General features: G+C 41.6%; 1 protein-coding gene across 1 annotated transcript in view; it reads right to left on the bottom strand.

The window, feature by feature from the left end:
- Positions 1-26607, bottom strand: part of LOC137281457 (diacylglycerol kinase delta-like) — a 153606-nt gene that overhangs the window by 114844 nt on the left and 12155 nt on the right. Inside the window, exons 3-4 of the mRNA XM_067812695.1 lie at positions 21973-22020; positions 20190-20252 (exon numbers count right to left, since the gene is read on the bottom strand). Coding sequence (XP_067668796.1) covers positions 20190-20252; positions 21973-22020 — 111 coding nt within the window. The remainder of the gene's footprint in view (positions 1-20189; positions 20253-21972; positions 22021-26607) is intronic.

A 26607-nucleotide genomic window follows, 5' to 3' on the forward strand; every position in this document is an offset into this window, starting at 1 on the left:
CATCTCAACAACTCAACCACCTCTCACCAACAACTCACTCACATCTCAACAACTCATACTTAACTCACATCTCAACAACTCAACCACCTCTCACCAACAACTCACTCACATCTCAATAACTCATCCACTCACTCACATCTCAATAACTCAACCACCTCTCACCAACAACTCACTCACGTCTCAATAACTCATCCACTCACTCATTTCTCAACAACTCAACCACCTCTCACCAACAACTCACTCACATCTCAACAACTCAACCACCTCTCTCCAACAACTCACTCACATCTCAACAACTCAACCACCTCTCACCAACAACTCACTCACATCTCAACAACGCAACCACCTCTCACCAACAACTCACTCACATCTCAATAACTCATCCACTCACTCATTTCTCAACAACTCAACCACCTCTCACCAAAATTTCACTCACATCTCAACAACTCAACCACCTCTCACAACAACTCACTCACATCTCAACAACTCAACCACCTCTCACCAACAACTCACTCACATCTCAACAACCCAACCACCTCTCGCCAACAACTCACTCACATCTCAACAACTCAACCACCTCTCGCCATCAACTCACTCACATCTCAACAACTCAACCACCTCTCACCAACAACTCACTCACATCTCAACAACCCAACCACCTCTCACCAACAACTCACTCACATCTCAACAACTCATACTTAACTCACATCTCAACAACTCAACCACCTCTCACCAACAACTCACTCACTTCTCAATAACTCATCCACTCACTCACATCTCAATAACTCAACCACCTCTCGCCAACAACTCACTCAAATCTCAACAACCCAACCACCTCTCACCAACAACTCACTCACATCTCAACAACTCAACCACCTCTCACCAACAACTCACTCAAATCTCAACAACCCAACCACCTCTCACCAACAACTCACTTACATCTCAACAACTCATACTTAACTCACATCTCAACAACGCAACCACCTCTCACCAACAACTCACTCACATCTCAACAACCCAACCACCTCTCACCAACAACTCACTCACATCTCAACAACTCAACCACCTCTCACCAACAACTCACTCACATCTCAATAACTCATCCATTCACTCATTTCTCAATAACTCAACCACCTCTCGCCAACAACTCACTCACATCTCAACAACTCAAAGACCTCTCGCCAACAACTCAGTCACATCTCAACAACTCAACCACCTCTCGCCAACAACTCACTCACATCTCAATAACTCATCCGCTCTTTCATTTCTCAACAACTCAACCACCTCTCGCCAACAACTCACTCACATCTCAACAACTCAACCACCTCTCACCAACAAGTCACTCACATCTCAACAACTCAAACACCTCTCACCAACAACTCACTCACATCTCAACAACTCAACCACCTCTCACCAACAACTCACTCACATCTCAACAACCCAACCACCTCTCACCAACAACTCACTCACATCTCAACAATTCATACTTAACTCACATCTCAACAACTCAACCACCTCTCACCAACAACTCACTCACATCTCAACAACTCAACCACCTCTCGCCAACAACTCACTCACATCTCAACAACTCAACCACCTCTCGCCAACAACTCACATCTCAACAACTCAAACACCTCTCACCAACAACTCACTCACATCTCAATAACTCAACCACCTCTCACCAACAACTCACTCGAATCTCAACAAACCAACCACCTCTCACCAACAACTCACTCACATCTCAACAACTCATACTTAACTCACATCTCAACAACTCAACCACCTCTCACCAACAACTCACTCACATCTCAACAACTCATACTTAACTCAAATCTCAACAACTCAACCACCTCTCACCAACAACTCACTCAAATCTCAACAACCCAACCACCTCTCACCAACAACTCACTCACATCTCAACAACTCATACTTAACTCACATCTCAACAACTCAACCACCTCTCACCAACAACTCACTCACATCTCAACAACCCAACCACCTCTCACCAACAACTCACTCACATCTCAACAACTCATACTTAACTCACATCTCAACAACTCAACCACCTCTCACCAACAACTCACTCACATCTCAACAACTCAAACACCTCCCACCAACAACTCACTCACATCTCAATAACTCATCCACTCACTCATTTCTCAACAACTCAACCACCTCTCACCAACAACTCACTCACATCTCAACAACTCAACCACCTCTCGCCAACAACTCACTCAAATCTCAACAACCCAACCACCTCTCACCAACAACTCACTCACATCTCAACAACTCATACTTAACTCACATCTCAACAAATCAACCACCTCTCACCAACAACTCACTCACATCTCAACAACTCAACCACCTCTCGCCAACAACTCACTCACATCTCAACAACTCAACCACCTCTCACCAACAACTCACTCACTTCTCAATAACTCAACCACCTCTCACCAACAACTCACTCAAATCTCAACAACCCAACCACCTCTCACCAACAACTCACTCACATCTCAACAACTCATACTAAACTCACATCTCAACAACTCAACCACCTCTCACCAACAACTCACTCACATCTCAACAACTCATACTTAACTCACATCTCAACAACTCAACCACCTCTCACCAACAACTCACTCACATCTCAATAACTCATCCACTCACTCACATCTCAATAACTCAACCACCTCTCACCAACAACTCACTCACGTCTCAATAACTCATCCACTCACTCATTTCTCAACAACTCAACCACCTCTCACCAACAACTCACTCACATCTCAACAACTCAACCACCTCTCACCAACAACTCACTCACATCTCAACAACTCAACCACCTCTCACCAACAACTCACTCACATCTCAACAACGCAACCACCTCTCACCAACAACTCACTCACATCTCAATAACTCATCCACTCACTCATTTCTCAACAACTCAACCACCTCTCACCAAAATTTCACTCACATCTCGACAACTCAACCACCTCTCACAACAACTCACTCACATCTCAACAACTCAACCACCTCTCACCAACAACTCACTCACATCTCAACAACTCAACCACCTCTCGCCAACAACTCACTCACATCTCAACAACTCAACCACCTCTCACCAACAACTCACATCTCAACAACTCAACCACCTCTCACCAACAACTCACTCACATCTCAACAACCCAACCACCTCTCACCAACAACTCACTCACATCTCAACAACTCATACTTAACTCACATCTCAACAACTCAACCACCTCTCACCAACAACTCACTCACTTCTCAATAACTCATCCACTCACTCACATCTCAATAACTCAACCACCTCTCGCCAACAACTCACTCAAATCTCAACAACCCAACCACCTCTCACCAACAACTCACTCACATCTCAACAACTCAACCACCTCTCACCAACAACTCACTCACATCTCAACAACCCAACCACCTCTCACCAACAACTCACTTACATCTCAACAACTCATACTTAACTCACATCTCAACAACGCAACCACCTCTCACCAACAACTCACTCAAATCTCAATAACTCATCCACTCACTCATTTCTCAACAACCCAACCACCTCTCACCAACAACTCACTCACATCTCAACAACTCATACTTAACTCACATCTCAACAACTCAACCACCTCTCACCAACAACTCACTCACATCTCAACAACTCAAACACCTCCCACCAACAACTCACTCACATCTCAATAACACATCCACTCACTCACATCTCAACAACTCAACCACCTCTCACCAACAACTCACTCACATCTCAACAACTCAACCACCTCTCACCAACAACTCACTCACATCTCAATAACTCATCCACTCACTCACATCTCAATAACTCAACCACCTCTCACCAACAACTCACTCACATCTCAATAACTCATCCACTCACTCATTTCTCAATAACTCAACCACCTCTCGCCAACAACTCACTCACATCTCAACAACCCAACCACCTCTCACCAACAACTCACTCACATCTCAACAACTCATACTTAACTCACATCTCAACAACTCAACCACCTCTCACCAACAACTCACTCACATCTCAATAACTCATCCACTCACTCATATCTCAATACCTCAACCACCTCTCACCAACAACTCACTCACATCTCAATAACTCATCCACTCACTCATTTCTCAACAACTCAACCACCTCTCACCAACAACTCACTCACATCTCAACAACTCAACCACCTCTCACCAACAACTCACTCACATCTCAACAACTCAACCACCTCTCACCAACAACTCACTCACATCTCAACAACGCAACCACCTCTCACCAACAACTCACTCACATCTCAATAACTCATCCACTCACTCATTTCTCAATAACTCAACCACCTCTCGCCAACAACTCACTCAAATCTCAACAACCCAACCACCTCTCACCAACAACTCACTCACATCTCAACAACTCAACCACCTCTCACCAACAACTCACTCACATCTCAATAACTCAACCACCTCTCACCAACAACTCACTCACATCTCAACAACCCAACCACCTCTCACCAACAACTCACTCACATCTCAATAACTCATCCACTCACTCACATCTCAATAACTCAACCACCTCTCGCCAACAACTCACTCAAATCTCAACAACCCAACCACCTCTCACCAACAACTCACTCACATCTCAATAACTCAACCACCTCTCACCAACAACTCACTCACATCTCAACAACCCAACCACCTCTCACCAACAACTCACTTACATCTCAACAACTCATACTTAACTCACATCTCAACAACGCAACCACCTCTCACCAACAACTCACTCACATCTCAACAACTCAACCACCTCTCGCCAACAACTCACTCACATCTCAACAACTCAACCACCTCTCACCAACAACTCACATCTCAACAACTCAACCACCTCTCACCAACAACTCACTCACATCTCAACAACCCAACCACCTCTCACCAACAACTCACTCACATCTCAACAACTCATACTTAACTCACATCTCAACAACTCAACCACCTCTCACCAACAACTCACTCACTTCTCAATAACTCATCCACTCACTCACATCTCAATAACTCAACCACCTCTCGCCAACAACTCACTCAAATCTCAACAACCCAACCACCTCTCACCAACAACTCACTCACATCTCAACAACTCAACCACCTCTCACCAACAACTCACTCACATCTCAACAACCCAACCACCTCTCACCAACAACTCACTTACATCTCAACAACTCATACTTAACTCACATCTCAACAACGCAACCACCTCTCACCAACAACTCACTCAAATCTCAATAACTCATCCACTCACTCATTTCTCAACAACCCAACCACCTCTCACCAACAACTCACTCACATCTCAACAACTCATACTTAACTCACATCTCAACAACTCAACCACCTCTCACCAACAACTCACTCACATCTCAACAACTCAAACACCTCCCACCAACAACTCACTCACATCTCAATAACACATCCACTCACTCACATCTCAACAACTCAACCACCTCTCACCAACAACTCACTCACATCTCAACAACTCAACCACCTCTCACCAACAACTCACTCACATCTCAATAACTCATCCACTCACTCACATCTCAATAACTCAACCACCTCTCACCAACAACTCACTCACATCTCAATAACTCATCCACTCACTCATTTCTCAATAACTCAACCACCTCTCGCCAACAACTCACTCACATCTCAACAACCCAACCACCTCTCACCAACAACTCACTCACATCTCAACAACTCATACTTAACTCACATCTCAACAACTCAACCACCTCTCACCAACAACTCACTCACATCTCAATAACTCATCCACTCACTCATATCTCAATACCTCAACCACCTCTCACCAACAACTCACTCACATCTCAATAACTCATCCACTCACTCATTTCTCAACAACTCAACCACCTCTCACCAACAACTCACTCACATCTCAACAACTCAACCACCTCTCACCAACAACTCACTCACATCTCAACAACTCAACCACCTCTCACCAACAACTCACTCACATCTCAACAACGCAACCACCTCTCACCAACAACTCACTCACATCTCAATAACTCATCCACTCACTCATTTCTCAATAACTCAACCACCTCTCGCCAACAACTCACTCAAATCTCAACAACCCAACCACCTCTCACCAACAACTCACTCACATCTCAACAACTCAACCACCTCTCACCAACAACTCACTCACATCTCAATAACTCAACCACCTCTCACCAACAACTCACTCACATCTCAACAACCCAACCACCTCTCACCAACAACTCACTCACATCTCAATAACTCATCCACTCACTCACATCTCAATAACTCAACCACCTCTCGCCAACAACTCACTCAAATCTCAACAACCCAACCACCTCTCACCAACAACTCACTCACATCTCAATAACTCAACCACCTCTCACCAACAACTCACTCACATCTCAACAACCCAACCACCTCTCACCAACAACTCACTTACATCTCAACAACTCATACTTAACTCACATCTCAACAACGCAACCACCTCTCACCAACAACTCACTCAAATCTCAATAACTCATCCACTCACTCATTTCTCAACAACTCAACCACCTCTCACCAACAACTCACTCACATCTCAACAACTCAACCACCTCTCACCAACAACTCACTCACATCTCAACAACTCAACCACCTCTCACCAACAACTCACTCACATCTCAACAACCCAACCACCTCTCACCAACAACTCACTCACATCTCAACAACTCAACCACCTCTCACCAACAACTCACTCACATCTCAACAACCCAACCACCTCTCACCAACAAATCACTCACATCTCAACAACTCATCCACTCACTCATTTCTCAACAACTCACTCACTTCCTGCCAACAACTCATTCAGTTCTTGCCAAAAACTCATTCAGTTCTCACAAAGAACTCTCACAGCTCACCCATCTCTAACAACTCACTTACTCTTGCCAAGAACTCACCATCACCATCAAAACTGCATCTCACTAAAACTCATCCACCTCTCACCAACAACTCACCCACAAACCATTCATCCAACCACCCTTCCTCCCAAATAATTCACTCAATACTTGGACACCTCAAAACTCACCCAGATCTAGGGTCACTCTCAACATCATTGGGCCAAGTCAAGGAAACCACATATAGCACACCTTACTTAACACTTAGTGCAAACCAGCCAATTAATTGGAACTGTTCTGCTGACAAAGATCAAATACTAACAAAGCTATGCCCACACAGTGACTTGGGCGTATTGCCGCTCGGTGATAGAAAGCGTCCTACGTGCCTGTATTTGAATGGAGATAGAACAAAAATCAATCGCAGATACTGTGATGGTTTTATCCACTACTGCCAACAGTTAATTATTGGAGCTACAGAGCTGGAGATTAAAGCACAATGGAGACGCGAAGTATTCGTACAAGACATCGACAAAGTATTTCTGTTGGATAGTAATGAAATGTAAAGAATTCTCATATTGCCTATTCAAAATCTATCTTGAGATTAAATCAATATTTTCACAAGAAAAACTCTTCACGACTGATGCAATATGTTGGATATTCAAGTCCTCTAATTAGAAGACTGCAAACATAGACTAAGCACAAATGTTAGTAATCCGAGAAGTAAACCATTTCTAATACTCTTAAACGGATCGTATAAATGAAGATTTGGCCTTTCTCTATATGAGTTCTGTGAACAGACCTACAAGGAATTGCACCGCAAACCAGTTGTGGAGCTACCACAATCACCTGTATGGGAGTTACAAACCACTACCATCTATTTATGGATTAGAAACAAAGCAATTTTATTAACATTGAATTGCTATTCACAGGACATTATCACAAAGTGTGTATTACTTTATAAGAAATGTGGGTCTCTATGGCATTATAAGCTGCTCCATCTGGCATTGTAACATGGTCTATATGGCATTATAAGCTGCTCCATCTGGCATTGTAACATGGTCTATATGGCATTAAAGGCTGTTCCATCTGGCTTTGTAACATGGTCTATATGGCATTATAAGCTGCTCCATCTGGCTTTGTAACATGGTCTATATGGCATAAGCTGCTCCATCTGGCTTTGTAACAAGGTCTATATGGCATTATAAGCTGCTCCATCTGGCATTGTAACATGGTCTATATGGCATTACAAGCTGCTCCATCTGGCTTTGCAACATGGTCTATATGGCATTATAAGCTGCTCCATCTGGCATTGTAACATGGTCTATATGGCATTATAAGCTGCTCCATCTGGCTTTGTAACATGGTCTATATGGCATAAGCTCCTCCATCTGGCTTTGTAACAAGGTCTATATGGCATTATAAGCTGCTCCATCTGGCTTTGTAACAAGGTCTATATGGCATTATAAGCTGCTCCATCTGGCATTGTAACATGGTCTATATGGCATTACAAGCTGCTCCATCTGGCATTGTAACATGGTCTATATGGCATTATAAGCTGCTGCATCTGGTTTTGTAACAAGGTCTATATGGCATAAGCTGCTCCATCTGGCTTTGTAACAAGGTCTATATGGCATTATAAGCTGCTCCATCTGGCTTTGTAACAAGGTCTATATGGCATTACAAGCTGCTCCATTTAGCATTGTAACATGGTCTATATGGCATTACAAGCTGCTCCATCTGGCATTGTAACATGGTCTATATGGCATTATAAGCTGCTCCATCTGGCATTGTAACATGGTCTATATGGCATTACAAGCTGCTCCATCTGGCTTTGTAACATGGTCTATATGGTATATTAAGCTGCTCCATCTGGCTTTGTAACATGGTCTATATGGCATTATAAGCTGCTCCATCTGGCATTGTAACAAGGTCTATATGGCATTATAAGCTGCTCCATCTGGCATTGTAACATGGTCTATATGGCATTATAAGCTGCTCCATCTGGCTTTGTAACAAGGTCTATATGGCATTATAAGCTGCTCCATCTGGCACTGTAACATGGTCTATATGGCATTATAAGCTGCTCCATCTGGCATTGTAACATGGTCTATATGGCATTATAAGCTGCTCCATCTGGCATTGTAACAAGGTCTATATGGCATTACAAGCTGCTGCATCTGGCTTTGTAACAAGGTCTATATGGCATTATAAGCTGCTCCATCTGGCATTGTAACAAGGTCTATATGGCATTATAAGCTGCTCCATCTGGCATTGTAACAAGGTCTATATGGCATTATAAGCTGCTCCCTCTGGCATTGATGCGGTTCAATTCATCGATAATCAAATCTAACATCTTTGTTTCCACTTTTCAACCATTATCACTATTTCGATTCAATATTTGAATAACTATCTAAATTATTTTCACACAGCCACAATGTAATTATAACTCAAACTTGAGCAGTTTTGAGAGCTGAAGTAAGAAGAAATGTGATTGGTTGACACTGGGCTAATTATCCACTGGGAATTGTTGTTAGCAGACCATGTTGATGAAGGATTTCATGCTAAAAAAGCTGACTCAGTGATTATTTGAAATCAGACTTTTTACCTGTATGCAGCGCCAAATAGAAAATGATCACATAAAGGGTTCGATATCAAAAATCAAATCAAATCAAGGTCAGGGTGAATCACTGCAGCCCTACTGCCTATTGCTCCGGACTTAATAACTTAATTATCTCTGCTGGCTCCCATGTTTTCACTATCCCCAATCAGTGCTATTCTCCCCATTTGTTCATCACCTACCAATGCTTGATCAACAAGACTACCGGGGTATTTATGCCTGGATAAACTCCTGGCTTCCATTTGTACATTGCCATTACTAGTAAGTGCCAATTACCTATCGACTTCCCTTGTTAAGTGCCCACCATTGTTACCTTATCATGGTTGTTGTTTTACATGTCCTTCACATGCAGCTATCTACTTCCTAGTTTTTCAGTTCCCCCAACCACCTCGGGAAAATTTCGAAATTGACATGTTTTTCATTCAAATGATGAAAGATAATATATATATATATCTGGTGTAAAACTTAACTCACCATATTCTTCAACTTTAGCAACTCTCGGCACAAACAATTATAACAAGCATTGTCACTAAGGTGACTTAATTCCCCGCCACAAATTGACAAATCATGCTGAAACCTTAAAAGTGTCGCAATGACCTTGAATATGATGTGAAAATCAACAAAATCAACTGGGTTATACACCTTTTATCTGTAGATGAAAAGTCAGATATGAAGAAAATCCAGTGACCGGTTCTTGAGATATCTCACTGACAAGCTAAACATGTAGGTGAACATGCTGAAACCTTCAAAGTGTCGGTGTGACCTTGCAAATGATGTGAAGGTCACTGAAATCATCTGGGCCCTATGCTATCCCTAGATAAAGTTTGGTGTCAAATATGAAAAAAATACAGAAACCAGTCTGTGAGATATCTCGCTGACAAGGGTAAAACATTAAAGTCCCCTTGTGACCTTGAAATGAAGGTCAAGGTCACCAAACCTGACCACCACCTTTCTCATACTGTGATGGATCTAGGTACCAAATATGAAAGAATGTAGGCAACCATTTCCATTTCGAACATATATACGGACAGCCGGAGAAAATACTATATCCCCTGCTTCACGCTAAACATGCGACAGGGGATAATGAGTCTTGCGAAGTAATGAGATGGGTGTAGTGTTCAGTACAATAACATTTAATGACTACTTCAATTACAGTTCTTACTTCTTGCCAAGAATGGCTGCAGTGAATATCATCATATGTCAATATGGACAGACTATCTGTTTTCACTACACATGAATCAGTTCTCTGGCATGGATGGCGCTGTCTATATCACTGTACAACCTCACCACAGACTTACGCTGCTTTTAACAATAGCAATACAGAACGACACAACAAAAAATGGTATCCATCTTGCCCAATGGGAATCCAAATGCTCATTTTCTGCATGACAACCAAACATCCTATCACAAATCTCCTGCAACTCTATCCTGCACTGAGAAAGTGTTATCACAAACATAACATGTTAAATGTGACCACTCTATAAACAGCACTGTGTATACATAAGTATGTACAAGTATAATAAACTATGTTAACCAGTTTGGACAGAACACTGCACATGATACACCACCATAACACTGTACAGTAATAAGCATCCTTTTCTCGCTATCTTGAAATAATTCCCCCTTGCCCTCAGATTTTTTAAACAATAATCACACAAATGACAGACACAGAAACTTATGCTGCCAACCTCTCGAAAACGACTGCATCCACCTACCCACTTATATCAAGGACAACTAGACAATACTGTTGACCATGAGATATAAAGGTAATGCTTTGTCCAAAGTCATGGGACCATATGTACAAATGATGCTATTAACCTCTCTGAGAATGCCAACTAGATTGTGACAAATCACAACCAACCAGACTCTATTTGTATCATCCTCACAGCAATGGAAGCCTTTTATGGTGATGCTACTCCAGTAGGAATCTCAAAATACAATGCACATGAGATAATATGGAATCGCTGGGTGGAAACAATCCCTTTCCGTACCCTCCATTACAGAACTAGAGATTCTTGTTAAACCCTCGTACTTAGAGCTCAGTTCACGGCATTTACTTGAGCTATTCCACCAAACACGAATATGTCTCACAAAAGAAGATTCTGACAAAACAATTTCAAGAGCTGGCTGTTGAGCAAATAAAGCGTAATCTTCCTACTCTGACTTGATGGCCTGTATTTTCAGTAAATGGCGAGTAGCAGTAGATCCATTAGGCTCCATAGCTCACCTGCTATTTTCTGATATTTGCCAATCAAACTGAAAATGATCTTATGTCTATTTTAACAGATCTTAAGGGTCTTGGATCTTTTTTGATGACCATGTGAATGTGAGTGTTTTTACTTGTGAACAGTTCTGCATATAACATACTACACAATAACACATAAGAGGGTAAGATTCTTTATGGATAACAACTTCTTTATTACATATGATGCGACGTTTCAGTATGGATCCTTATACCGTTGTTAAGCAAGAGTGGAGTAATACATTACAGAACAGACTTATATAAATGGACAGGGATAAAGTAATAACAACACGTACGTATGAATCAAAGGCGGGGGATTAACAAAAACAACAATGGGTGGTAGTAATGATGAGACAATAAGAGGAAGCCAATAGTGGCTGTAGCTGTGACAGAGTATACATGGCTGATAGGGTAATGAGTAATGGTGGCTAGTGAGCTCTAATCTGTTATTTTTTATGAGTTTATTACTTTATCCCTGTCCATGTTCTGTGATGTATTACTCCACTCTTGCTTGACAACAGTATAAGGATCCATACCGAAACATCGCATCATATGTAATAAAGAAGTTGTTATCCATAAAGAATCTTACCCTCTTATCACTTACCAGCTTCTAATAATGCCAATCAAACAAAACAATAACACATGGTTGAATACGAGAACATTTGTATGACATTGCAAGATGAGACTCTGAAAATGATAGGTAAAATATTCATGATTGCATCTGTTTGAACTGGAATAAACAAATGGGAAGATAAACTATCAAAGAATCAATGCATCACAATTGTCCATGGCAAATTCAAATGTACTGCTAGCTGGGTTACAAAACTACTGTTCTATGAATCATAATTTGATGACATTGACATTTTCAAGATGGCTACTATTTGCAGCCATGTTTAAAATCAGATGCTTGGGAGTACATCTCACAGATGAAGGTGTAATCAATTTAATGCCATTATTACCTATGGGGGCGAAAATATTGTGTTCATATTTTTCATACGATGCCCTAGAGCAAAATGTCACTTTGTCATCATGACATGATGTCATGAACAATGATATTACATCACATTTCATCTGTGATGATACATCCTAATACAGTGACGACAGGTAGCCAGCCTATGTTTGAAAGTAGATTTGGGTTTATTCTCCTTAATTTGACGACTTCAGTAATAAACAGAATATTATAGTCATGTACATAAATATTGGTATATCCTTCACTCTCACTCGGGAAATACCAACAGTTCGGCACTTATGCATAAACATAATATGACATACACACTCATAAAATATCCTCTATTTACCACCAGTGTTATGGTTTCAAAATAAGGCATTGAAAACAACAACATATGACTGTCAAAACGCAGTAACAAAACAGAACATTTGGAAGAACATAAGCCAGTCCTAAGTACAATGATCAAGGGGTCTGTCAGCACAATCCCACAATCCCACAGTGAAAAGGGATCAAACACAAACGTGTCCAACTCACATTAAGGGAAACAATGCTTTCTAAGCCACCAAGAGGGATTAAAACTGACCAATCAGACTCGAATGTTACGACCGCCTCCATGATGTAGTGGTTAGAGCGTCTGCCCGGGAAGTAGAAGGTCGCTTTTTTGATATTGAGTCACAGCATACCAGAACACATTAAAATATGGAACTTGTTGGTCTTAGCCTGGTCTTCAGTTTTAACAGGTATTAGAAGGACTGGTCAGCTCGGAGTCAGTATGATTAAGTAGGGTATTCATGCTTAGCCTCTGTATGGTATCTCAGTGAGCTAGCACTGTTTAAGTCTTGGCTAGTACAATACACACGCATGCACATCGTTATATGATCAAAATATACTTAAAGGTCACATGCAACATAAAACACAACTTTGCAGATTCTGGTACCTTTTGGTACGCACTTACCAAAACAAATCATTAAAAATGCCAATTCAACCGATAAAGTTGAAAAAAAATGCGATGAAAAACAGAGTTCAGACGTTTCACTAAATTTCCCCAAGCGATGGGGGAAAAACTGGTTTCAACAGCTGTGCTGTGCTGCGTCCATAACGCATGTGCACTGAATAGGTTCACGGAGTTGAAACAGTATGCATGCCCAGAGTATGAGGTCGTGAGCAGTAGTCTAATCTTGGTTGTGTACACAAACAAGTAAACAATCTACTCGTTACGTAAAAAAACTTTTTGATTGTGGTAAGCAGTCTCTGTCACAGAGAAAGCTCAGTGTCTGGTTTATTCACACCTATATGACTGCCTGCCTGTCTGCTAAAGACAACCTGTAGTACACAGCTTCAATCATTGACCACATGCAATTTGAACTTAACACCTATCAGACTATACGACAAAAAGAAAATAAATTGATTTATGACTCGTGCACCCAAGTCCCAACTCTGGCACACTATGTAATTAGGCAGGTGTGATACACATGACATGTTTTTATGTCTGTGGGTTGCAAGCAAACTACGTTCATGTTTTCCGGATGATCGTATCTGACAGAAACTGGTGCAAACTCTTGTCAGTTTCAAGTCCTGTTTTGTACTTGGACGAATGACGGATTCCAGCCACGCAATAGTTTACCATCTCTACTAAGATGATTTTTTATTTGATCGAGCACAAGTTCAGAGAACATGTATTTTCAAAACCTAACATCTCTATATACATTCTTCATGGATAACAACTTCTTTTCGTGTATATGATTTTGTTTGACAACAGTATATGAATCCATACTGAAACGATGCATCAAGTACACCAAAAAAAATGTTATCAATAAAGAATCTTACTTTCTTGTGACTCGCCATACTTCTAAAATGCCCATCAAACAGATCATCTTTCTGTACACACACTGAGCCTTCAGTGCATCAGCAAATGAACCAGCCAATCACTTGAGTGCACATGCACTCGCTATGACTGGGTTTGGTCTCCTGAGGGCTTCGTTTTGGGGGAAATAAGCCCAAGTACAAAATATTGCACTTTTGAATCGCGACTGTATGCTTATAATTTTGTTTATTTGTTTTTTTACAGCAGCAATGTATAGTATATGTCATGAATATGTGATAAATATGTCTTAATTATGTTTGACGTTTTGGTTGCATGTGACCTTTAAGTGCGAAGTTACACCCCATTTCACATCACCTCTAGTGATGCACAAGTTACTGTGAAATGGGACCAAATGTCTTAGTCATGATTACCGCACTTAGTCAGCCATGTGCCCTCACTTCTGTTTGTGCATGTATGGCTGCTTGTACTCTGTCTAATACAAGTTGTATGAGCAAGCCATGTGCCCTCACTTCTGTTTGTGCATGTATGGCTGCTTGTACTCTGTCTAATACAAGTTGTATGAGCAAGCCATGTGCCCTCACTTCTGTTTGTGCATGTATGGCTGCTTGTACTCTGTCTAATTCAAGTTGTATGAGCAAGTGAGGTTAACTATATGCTGCTTTCAGCAATATTCCAGCAATATTTCAGCAATATTTCAGCAGTATCACAGCAGGGGCACCAGAAATGGACTACACACATTGCACGTGGGGAATCAACCCCGGGCCTTCAGCATGACAAGCAAATTCTTTAACCACTTGGCATCGAAAAAAGGCATACTTAAAAACAAGATGACATCCTCATCTTTCCATTGAAGGTGCAAAAAATAAAATTCATATCTGAGTCTAACTCCAAATAGGCACATCTTTGGGATCATATCTGAGATGTAGGAGATCTGCTTCGGATGAAGTAATGCAGAAGCACAAACAGACGGACATACAGATAGATGTGCGGATGGACAGATGGATCTCAACTTCATTGTTGCAGGAGATAATAAAGAATACAGTGTTTAGCTGTATCCTGGTTGGTCAGTTAAACCAGAGAGGCATGTAACCTATTGATACAGTCTTGGATGTTCATCTCGTTAGTGGAAGACAGGCAAACCTGGACCACCATAACCAGTTTTGGGATTCTAAGACCTTGATCAGCGACTTGCAAATATTACATTTCAGCTCCACTTCCATATTTTGCACCCTCATCAAAGTCCTTCAATACCACACCCATGAAAATCTGGGTTACAGCTGGTCTTCATTAACACATGTATGTCATAAAAGGTGACTAACAGGATCAATGCTGACCTGGTTGACACATTTTCGTATTCCAGCTGCATAGAACTACGTTCATGATGTCCTTCACATGATTGTCTGGTCCAGACTCGATATTTACAGACCGCCACCAGATAGCTGAAATATTGCTGAATGGGGCATTAAATTACAATCAAACCAAACCAATCGGATATACTGTGAACAGCTTTCTTGCCCACAACACACAACAGGGTAGTGACATAACTTTCCAAAGAAAATCAACATCATACATTTATATATCTTAAACCTATAACAAGATTCTATTAATACCTCTTTGATCACATAATAACAAAGTTCAAAAATTGGGCCACAATGCCAATCCTTTACACCTGACTGTCACACAAAACCCAGAATTGAATTGGAAAGGGCAAATGTCAAATCTGAGATCCAACTTCCGTCATCAGCCACCAGAGTCATTACCCCTCTCTGCCTAATTACGTTTTTTAATTTTTCTTTTCAAGGGTCCTTATTGATCCTTAGTACCAGGAAGCAACTAGTCCAGGGAGCAGCCAGCCTCCACATCTTCAAGACACTGTGTCAGTCACGACGGCCACTCCATCGTCCTGTCTCTGCCGCAGCAGCAGGGGGACCATCGTTGCCCGTAACAAGAGGAAATTGGTAAGCCTGTGAATGCTGCTTCTCACAGAGCGCTGTGACGTCATGGAAACGGTGAGGACCAAGGCGCAGCACCAATAAACAGTAATTGTGACCCAAAGGTAGCTACTCCCTTATTAATGGAATTTCAAGTCATACAGCTCTATCGGGGGATTAGCGTTCCTCAAACACACACTCTGACAACTCTTAAAGGTCAGCTTCAAGAAGCATGTTTCCTTGACGATCTACCAGCTACATATAACAATGGCAAACACTCGCGCTCAGTGAATGTATTGGAATCAACATCTGAGCTGGCATGTCTTGCTTCTTCATCTGATCATTTAAGAGCAAGAACACATAAGAAATGTTAGCATCACAGCAGTTTTACAAAAAGCATCATTAAACTCAGGAGTGCTTCTGACAAGAAATATGACACACTGGTGCCTTACATGTATTGTATGTAAGTGAGTGAGTTTAGTTTTACGCCGCTTTTTAGCAATATTCCAGCAATTTTCTTGGGACACCAGAAAATGGGCATCACACATTGTGCCCATGTAGGGAATCAAACCCGGGTCTTCGGCGTGACGAGCGAACACTTTAACCATTAGGCTATCCCACCACCCCCTGTATTGTATGTATGTCAATGAAGTAAGCTCATAGACCACTAGGCAGAGTTTTATAACTTATTTATTTGATTGTCGCTGTGTGTCTAATGACATTTAAAATACAAAAACACCTAAACAATCCTCACAGAACATTGATTGATTGCTTGATAGAGTTGAGTTTTATGCCGCTCATTAGGATTCCAGCAAAATCATGGGGGATGGTATACCAGGAAGGGGTTTCACATATTGTTCCCATGAGGTGATTCGAACCCAGGTCTGCAGTATGACAAGCAAACACTTTAACCACTTGGCTACCCCACTGCCCCACAGATCATTCAGCTGATATGATATGGTATTAGATGCTACATGTATGACAGAGCACTCTAGCTTGTTCGCCAAGATCATGAAGACAAGATCACACTGGAGATATTTTTACATCAAAACACTATGTGATTGTCAATCAACATTGTCAGAAATATCAAATGTATTCTGTTATCCAGCAGTATTTTGAACACTTCGTCAGAACTATCCACTGCTGCTATTACCAGGAATATCCACAGGTCCCTTTACAGAACTATCCATACCTCCCTTTACCAGAGCTATCCCCATGTCCCTTTACCAGGACTATCCACACGTCCCACTAGCAGAACTATCAACATGCCCCATTACCAGAACTATCCACATGTCCCAGAACTATCCACACGTCCTATTACCAGAACTATCCACATGTCCCAGAACTATCCACACGTCCTATTACCAGAACTATCCACATGTCCCAGAACTATCCACACGTCCCATTACCAGGAATATCCACACATCCCAATAGAACCATCCACACATCCCACTGCCAGAACTATCCCCATCATCAGAACTATCCACACGTCCCATTACCAGAACTATCCACACATCCCAATAGAACCATCCATACATCCCACTGCCAGAACTATCCACACATCCCAAAAAACCATCCATACATCCCACTGCCAGAACTATCCACACATCCTACCAGAACTATCCACACATCCCAATGTCAGAACTATCCACACATCCCAATAGAACCATCCATACATCCCACTGCCAGAACTATCCACACATCCTACCAGAACTATCCACACATCCCAATGTCAGAACAATCCACCACAACCATTTGCAGAACTATGTAAAGTTCTGAAACTATGTAAAGGCCCTTCATCAGGTGAACTAATACATACATATTGATGTATCTTGTTTGTTACAATTCACCTGGGGCAAGGAATACCCCAAAATGTTGTGACATACAACAAAGAATAATGTTACCCATAATATGTCTTTTACTTGAATAACAACTTCTAAACTCAAGAACCCCAAACCTACATTTATCATGATATTTTTGCATTACACATGGATTGCACATCATGCTATATTCACCCATGACTGCATTTCTGTTTGTATGTTTAATGCTGCATACAACACTATTCCTGTTCTAGGACTGTGGACTGTAAACTATCAGTGCCTATCTGGCAATCTAGTGATATTATTGACCTATGTAAGATCATAATCTGGGCAAATTTAGGATAAAACATATAAGAACAGCCTAACCAGGTTAAGGGACATAACTCTTTAAAGCAACCTGTTGTGTCACACTACTGGGTTATTCAAGCATGGTAGCTTGTTTACTGTTTCTTTCAGAAGATTTTAACAGAAGCAACCATCATCACAGGTACACTTGATAGTATAACATGGTCATTTACTTCAAATTCATCTTGATCATACAAGTTTCATTTAACAGATGGAAATTTCTGCCAACTTGCAAAAACTCTCAGCTCCACTTACACCCAACATTCACATATTCCATCACTTTTGATACAGAAAATACACTCATCCTTTGACATGAGCTGATCATCAGTAGGAGAGCTAACATTCTTGTTTGAGTTGTCTCCCTTTCCTGAAGCTTTTAAGAGAATACATGATGATCTTTGTAGTAAGAATCAATATAACTTATTGTTATATGTTTGAAGTAACATTCTGAGATCAAATAATAACTGGGCAGATTTATGCCCATATCCCTGATATTTTTTTTCAAAATCACTCCTTGCATGAGAATATAGACCTATTCTTTTTTAAATAGAAACTGTTTTCATGAAGATATTTCGGGCATAAACATACTGTGTTGGAAAATCAGAGATATTTCTAACAAAATTAAAATAGCTCGAAATTTATTTTAAATCATTATTTAGATTTTTAAAAAGTACATACTGTGTTGGAAAATCAGAGGAATATAACAATATCATGGTAGACTCAAGATTTATTTCAAACAAGTCTATAAACAACTCCTTTCCAAAGCTGAGTCAGGGTCAAATGAAACAGATACAAATGTGACATGAAATCTACATCAGGATGTATAACAGCTTGTTATGTCACAGTGACCCTAAACTTAGACAATCACAGAGTGCAGCTGTATCTATACCATGTTCAACAGTAATGTGTTCTTATACCACATTCAACAGTAATGTGTTCGTATACCACATTCAACAGTAATGTGTTCGTATACCATGTTCAATAGTAATATGTTCTAACACAACATTCAACAGTAATGTGTTCGTATACAATGTTCAACAATAACATGTTCTCAGATCACCTCCCACGAACCGTAATGTGTTCTCGAACCACCTGACCACCAAATGAAAAAGAGGCAGTTTGCATTTCTCCGCAAACAAGATGTTAACGTTGTAAAAGAATTCAGCTTCATTTCTCAACCAACATGGTTCAGAATTGGTGGTTCAATTGCAAGAAAATCCTAGACAGAACACAAATCTTTATTCAATGGAACCAATGCAGATTGCCCAATGTTATATGGTATGTACAGTTTCAATATTTGGAAAAATCTTCATAATTCACATTCAGAACAGATCCCTTCAGTTTGTTTCCTGTCATTTAGGACACATGATATGATGCTCAGACTTTGTTTTGAACCAAAAACCAAAATTTAAAAAGCCTGGATGTTCTTCAGTTGATCAGACAATTCATTCTATAGAATATAGTGCATTAATGTAAAAAATCTGATTCCATAAAGTTGTTCTTGGAAAACACTAACCTTGGTATCCTTTGCATAGTAGAGTCTCCTGCCCTGTAGTTTGAAATACCGCCGCTTCCAGCGCTGCATGGAGAAAAATAAGACATTAATCTAAAGTCAAACATGATTTCAGAGAGTACTCAGTTGATCTGTAGTCTTACGCTGCACTCAGAAATATTCCAGCTATATGGTAACAGTCTGTAAATCGAGTCTGGAATCCACATTCCAGTGATCAACAGCAAGGGCATTGATCTATGCAGTTAGGATATAAAGACATACATTTTGCAACTGGGAACCGATGACGTGTCAACCAAGTCAGCGAACCTGACCACCCAAAAAAATTTAGTCACCTCTTAAAATAAGCATGACTTGCAGAACACAATTCTAACCCATCTTCAAAGGTTGAGAGTAAACAAATTCAAAACCAGACAAACAAAATAGTTCCTTTAATTCCTCCACCAAATGTAACCAAAAATATCTGACACAAAACCTTGACATGAACAGTGTTCAACATTCAACATAAACCACTACTTTCAACAAATATATCAGTGGCCACTAACTGGTATATATTTTCACCCAGTGTGAACTCTCAGGCCCTACTAAACTGACATGTTCTTAGTTTTCTAAATAATTCCATTGTTGTATGTTTCTATGGGGTTTTCTAAGCCCACTCATGAATAAAGCCCTACTGTATGTGGAAACTAGATGTGCACTGGCAGTGAGTCAATAAAAACTTTCCCTATGATCAAAGCTGAGCCCATTAACACAAGGGAAAGCAAACTGCAAGAATTGTCTCCCTTAGACCATGGAACTTGCTCAGCACAAATCTGTATCTCCAGTCTATGGCTACTATCTCTCTCTAATCAGCAAATCAAGAAAGTTCACATAGTACAGGCCAATGCCAGTGTTTAATGGGAATAAAAGCATACATGTTTTCTGGAAACTTTGGATTACTTTCAAAGATACATTATTTTTCCTTTTTCATTCAATATCAAGAGCCTCTTTAAATCTTGTCTTAGTCTACTGTCAGGCCAAAGGAAGAGATACCATCAAAATGTGATAATATGATAACCTGGCCTTATCTTCCATACTGCATATATTGATCACGATGATCACCAGTGCTTTAGGCCATGCGGTCAATACTCGTGAAGTTGGTCTGTGAACACGTGGGCAGTAGTTGGATAGTGGGATAAACGGTTAAAACCTTGTTTGTTTTTGGTACCCTGATACATCCTGTCACTAGTTCCATATCACCAAGAAGAACTGGAGGGTGGGGGGTGTTACTAATTACTGGATTAGACTTTTACTGTTGGTGAAAGATCCTAAAAGATAGGGACTTCACTAGCATTTGGCCTAGGACTAAATTCTCTCCCACAAAGAAAGTAATCTTCATTTTCTAAATTTCTATTTCTCACGCGCGCGCGCGCACGCACGCACGCACGCACGCACGCACGCACGCACGCACGCACGCACGCACGCACGCACGCACGCACGCACGCACGCACGCACGCACGCACGCACGCACGCACGCACGCACGCACGCACGCACGCACGCAGACTTTTGAACAAAATGCCTTGAACAATTTTTCACAAAAACAAAACAATTAAAATTTCAAAACTGAATATACAGGCATAACCTTAATATTTTCATGAATATTTTACCACTGTGAAAGAGTTAAGTACCATTCATAACTGACACCTAATTTAAATACTGCAAAGGTGTAGCTTTCTCATCCCATCCACTGAAATGTGTATATGTTCTGTCTCTCCCAATCTCTGCAAAGTGATCAACATTGATACGCACCTGGAAAGAGCTGGTCTGTTTCATTAGGTAGCCTTCTTTGGTGCACGTCTGCAAACAGAGATAGACACAGTTACACCTGGAACAACCCATCTTCAAGTGATCAAGGGCATTATACCACCATGTATGTTCAAATACATACCCTGGAAACACACATTTCAGCAGCCACTTCAACTGATCTGAATGACATGTGTTGAAAGGGGCACTGGAGCTCCCATGATAAAGTTGTATACAGTTCAAAATCTCAAACACAAGTTGCGCAAACAGTCATGGTACAGGTATTGAGGTGGTACAGACAGGCTATGGGTGCAGTGGCGGTGATACAGTCAGGGTACAGGTGTCATGATGGTGGTACAGTCAGGTATAGGTGCAGTGGTACAGTCAGGGGACAGGTGTAGTTGTGGTACAGTCAGGGTACAAGTATAGGGCTGGTACAGTCAAGGTACAGGTGCAGAGGTGGTAAAGACATTGTACATGTGTAGTGGTGGTACAGTTAGGTACAGGTGCAGTGGTGGTATAGTCAGGGTACAGGTGTAGTGGTGGTACAGTCAGGCACATGTGTAGTGGTGGTACAGTCAGGCACATGTGTAGTGGTGGTACAGTCAGGTACAGGTGTAGTGGTGGTACAGTCAGGTACAGGTGTAGTGGTGGTACAGTCAGGCAACACGTGTAGCGGTGGTACAGTCAGGTACAGGTGTAGTGGTGGTACAGTCAGGTACAGGTGTAGTGGTGGTACAGTCAGGCACATGTGTAGTGGTGGTACAGTCAGGGTACAGGTGTCATGATGGTGGTACAGTCAGGTACAGGTGTAGTAGTACAGTCAGGGAACAGGTGTGGTCATGGTACAGTCAGGGTACAAGTATAGGGCTGGTACAGTCAAGGTACAGGTGCAGAGGTGGTAAAGACATTGTACATGTGTAGGGTGGTACAGTCAGGTACAGGTGTAGTGGTGGTACAGTCAGGCACATGTGTAGTGGTGGTACAGTCAGGTAACAGGTGTAGTGGTGGCACAGTAGGTAACAGGTGTAGTGGTGGTACAGGCAGGTACAACTGTAGCGGTGGTACAGTTAGGTACAGGTGTAGTGGTGGTACAGTCAGAGTAGAGGTGTGATACAGTCAGGGTACAGGTGTAATGATGATACAATCACAGTACAGGTGTGGTACAGCCAAGTTACAGGTGAGTGGTGATCCAGTCAGGGTACAGGTAGAGTGGTGGTTCAGAGTAGAGGTGTGATACAGTCAGGGTACAGGTGTAATGATGATACAATCAGAGTACAGGTGTGGTGCAGTCAGGTACAGGTGTAGTGGTGGTACAGTCAGGGTACAGATGTAGTGGTGGTACAGTCAGGTACAGATGTAGTGGTGGTACAGTCAGGGTACAGGTGTAGTGGTGGTACAGTCAGGGTACAGGTGTAGTGGTGGTACAGTCAGGGTAGAGGTGTAGCGGTGGTACAACTGAATGCAGTTACATCCATAGCTCCATGACGTCAAGGCTCTGATGATTACAGTGGTATCTTGAGTCAACCTGAGGCAATCAAGTTGCCTCATTCATCTTCCTCGTGCTTACTGTAGGACAACACTGTTTGCTGTTACTGAATGGCCACATTGTTATATTAGTGCTTGACTGCCAAACAGTGACATTGGACAGCACTTCAACAAAAAAAATGACGCAAGGTTTTGGGTGTTGTCGGGATTGAATGGGGCAGTTGGAGGATTGACTCCAGGTTGAATTGGGCAGTTGGATGGTAGACTCTGGGTTAAATGATGGTGGTTTGAGGTTTGACTGGGTTGAATGGGGTGGTTTGAGGGTTGACTCTGGTGGACTTTGGGTAGAATTGGGTGGTTTGAAGGTTGACTCTGGGTTGAATGGGGTGGTTTGAGGTTTGACTCTGGTGGACTTTGGGTTGAATCGGTGGTTTGAGGGTTGACTCTAGGTTGAATGGGGTGGGTTGAGGGTTGACTCTGGGTTGAATGGGATGGTTTGAGGGTTGACTGAGTTGAATGGGGTGGGTTGACGGTTGAATGGGGTGGGTTGAGGGTTGACTCTGGGTTGAATGGGGTGGGTTGAGGGTTGACTCTGGGTTGAATGGAAGCAACATGGGGGAAGAATAGAGGGTGATGTGGGAAAGAATGAGATGGCAGTGTGGTTTGGGAGTGATAAAATTTAATTGACTGCACCAAGGCTGTACAAATGGTATGGAGTGGCTGAAATGTATACAAAATTGACAGGATAGGAGGAACTCATTTGGGTGAGGGTTTGATTAAAAGTGATTGGGTCATGGGAGGTGATTTGCAGCCGTCTTTGATCAAGTTTGGATGTCAAAGGTGTGTGTATGAGAGGGGAAGAGAGAGTGCGGAACTGGAATAGAACTGTGGAGCTTCACTGGGGTGGAATTTAAGTGCAATGGGTGTCTTGGGGCCGTATTGTAGAAAAAGATGTGATGAAATATTTAATTCCGAGGACTTGACGTGGAGGTTACAGCCAGACTGGTTAGATTTGACTGACACATACCACAACCTACAAAATCACTGTAATACAAAACAATGCCCTGATCATACACAAGGACAAATGAGCACACCTACCCTACATGCATACACAACTATCAGAGTATCAGAATCAATCCATTCTATGACCAGCTCAGATTAAGTGACTCCATCATACCTACCAAACCTTGACGCCGGATTATGTTCATAATCACCGTCAAACATTCAGGACAAACTAGCGGCCTTGTTGCAATAGTCCTCCTATGACTAACACGCCTTATCATTCAATGCGAGCCTACGTGATCCCTAATCTCAAGCCTGAACAAAACTTACAGTGACAACCCTCTACCTGATCACTTTTCCCCTGACAGATCTAGCCATGCAATAAAGCCCTCATTAATGAGGTGTCAGATTATCAGTTCTGTGTTTAATGCACTTCAACATCAGTGTCAATATATAGGGTCTGTGGACCACACAAACCACACTTACCAATCCCAGCAAATCCATTAGTCGGTATTTGTACATAACACTGGTTGATATAATCTAGTTTCATTATAACAACATGACTGGTATACCTATCCTCCAACAAATTTCCCCTAAAATATTGCACTTTGAATTCATGAATAATCACACGAAATCTTCATTCACAATTTCTGTGATATGGATCACTAATCATGATTATTGAGTTCACCTGATAACTTTTGGTCAACCCCCTCGTTATAAAGAAAACTGAAGGGAGACAGTTCTCCACGATGCGAAGGTAAGCCATGAATGACGCTATAACAGTATCTGAAAAAAGACTGAAGTCATTATCAGAGAGCATCTAAGAGTGCTTAATTGCACCAAATACTTGTTGTTTAATAAATGATACGTCATCCTTATAGTCCTAAATAACATATACTAATTTATAACGTTTTTTCATATTTTCATGTTATTAAAGAAATAAATATTAATTGTTTCTCACATCTAAGCTACTCTGGTCCAAGATATGAGAAAAACAACATTTAATCTGACCACCTGCTTGTGGTGGATATCTTGGACAGAGGTCAGGTAAGGCTGCTGATTCTGCTACTCCTGCTGCTGCTGCTACTACTGTGACTGCAACAACAACTACTACTGCTGCTTCGCTGCTGCTGCTGCTTCTAATTCTCTTACTACTACGACTGCAACAACAACAACAACTACTACTACTGCTGCTGCTGCTGCTGCTGCTACTGCTATTGCGACTGCAACTACCACTACTACTGCTAATACAGCTACTGCATCTACAACTTCTACTACTAACTACTACCACCACCACACCACTACTACTACTACTACCACCACCACACCACTACTACTACTACTACTACTACCACCATCACCACCACCACCACCACCACTACTACCACCACTAGCACCACCACCACTACTACCATCACCACTACTACTACTACTACTACTACTACTACATGAAGTCAACAACATTCATCATTCTTGTTCCTATGGTATGAACCTTCCACCACATGACAGATTCCGTGAACACGCCCTGACATTTCCAACCCAATTTGATGATTCACCCATGTCCAGGCGATGTCACCTTCAGATTTGTGTGATTAGTCACAAGCCAACGTCAGTCACGAAGCCACCCATTACTCGTGCTGTGACAACAAACATGACAGATGCACTCAGCTAACAGCTATAATGAAGGGATGGTGTTTTTTCACTTTTGTTCCACCAAATTATGAAACACAAGGACACTATTAGCCCTTATTTCATGTGGAAAACATGATGACATCATACCTAACAGGTTGGTTGGTTGGTTGGCTGGTAGGATGGATGATGCGTGTGTGTTTCTAGTTACAGGTCGGATGGATGGATGGACAGATGGATATATGTCTATATCTATCTGGGCTAGATGAGGTGAAATGGTTTTTAACATCACTCATATGACGATGTGCATGGGTGTGTATGCATGCCTGCTTTACCAGTCCAGACTTCAGCTGATTTTATAGTGCTAGATACTGGAACACCATGCCACAGTTAAACATGAATATCTCACTCACACATATTACACCGACTCTGAGCCAACCAGTCCTTGTTGTACCCATTAATGGTGAGCGCAAAGCAGGGACCAACAAGTATCATATTTTAATGTCTTTTGGTATGATGCAG

Source organism: Haliotis asinina, chromosome 4 (assembly GCF_037392515.1).
Source record: "Haliotis asinina isolate JCU_RB_2024 chromosome 4, JCU_Hal_asi_v2, whole genome shotgun sequence".
Taxonomy (NCBI): domain Eukaryota; kingdom Metazoa; phylum Mollusca; class Gastropoda; order Lepetellida; family Haliotidae; genus Haliotis; species Haliotis asinina.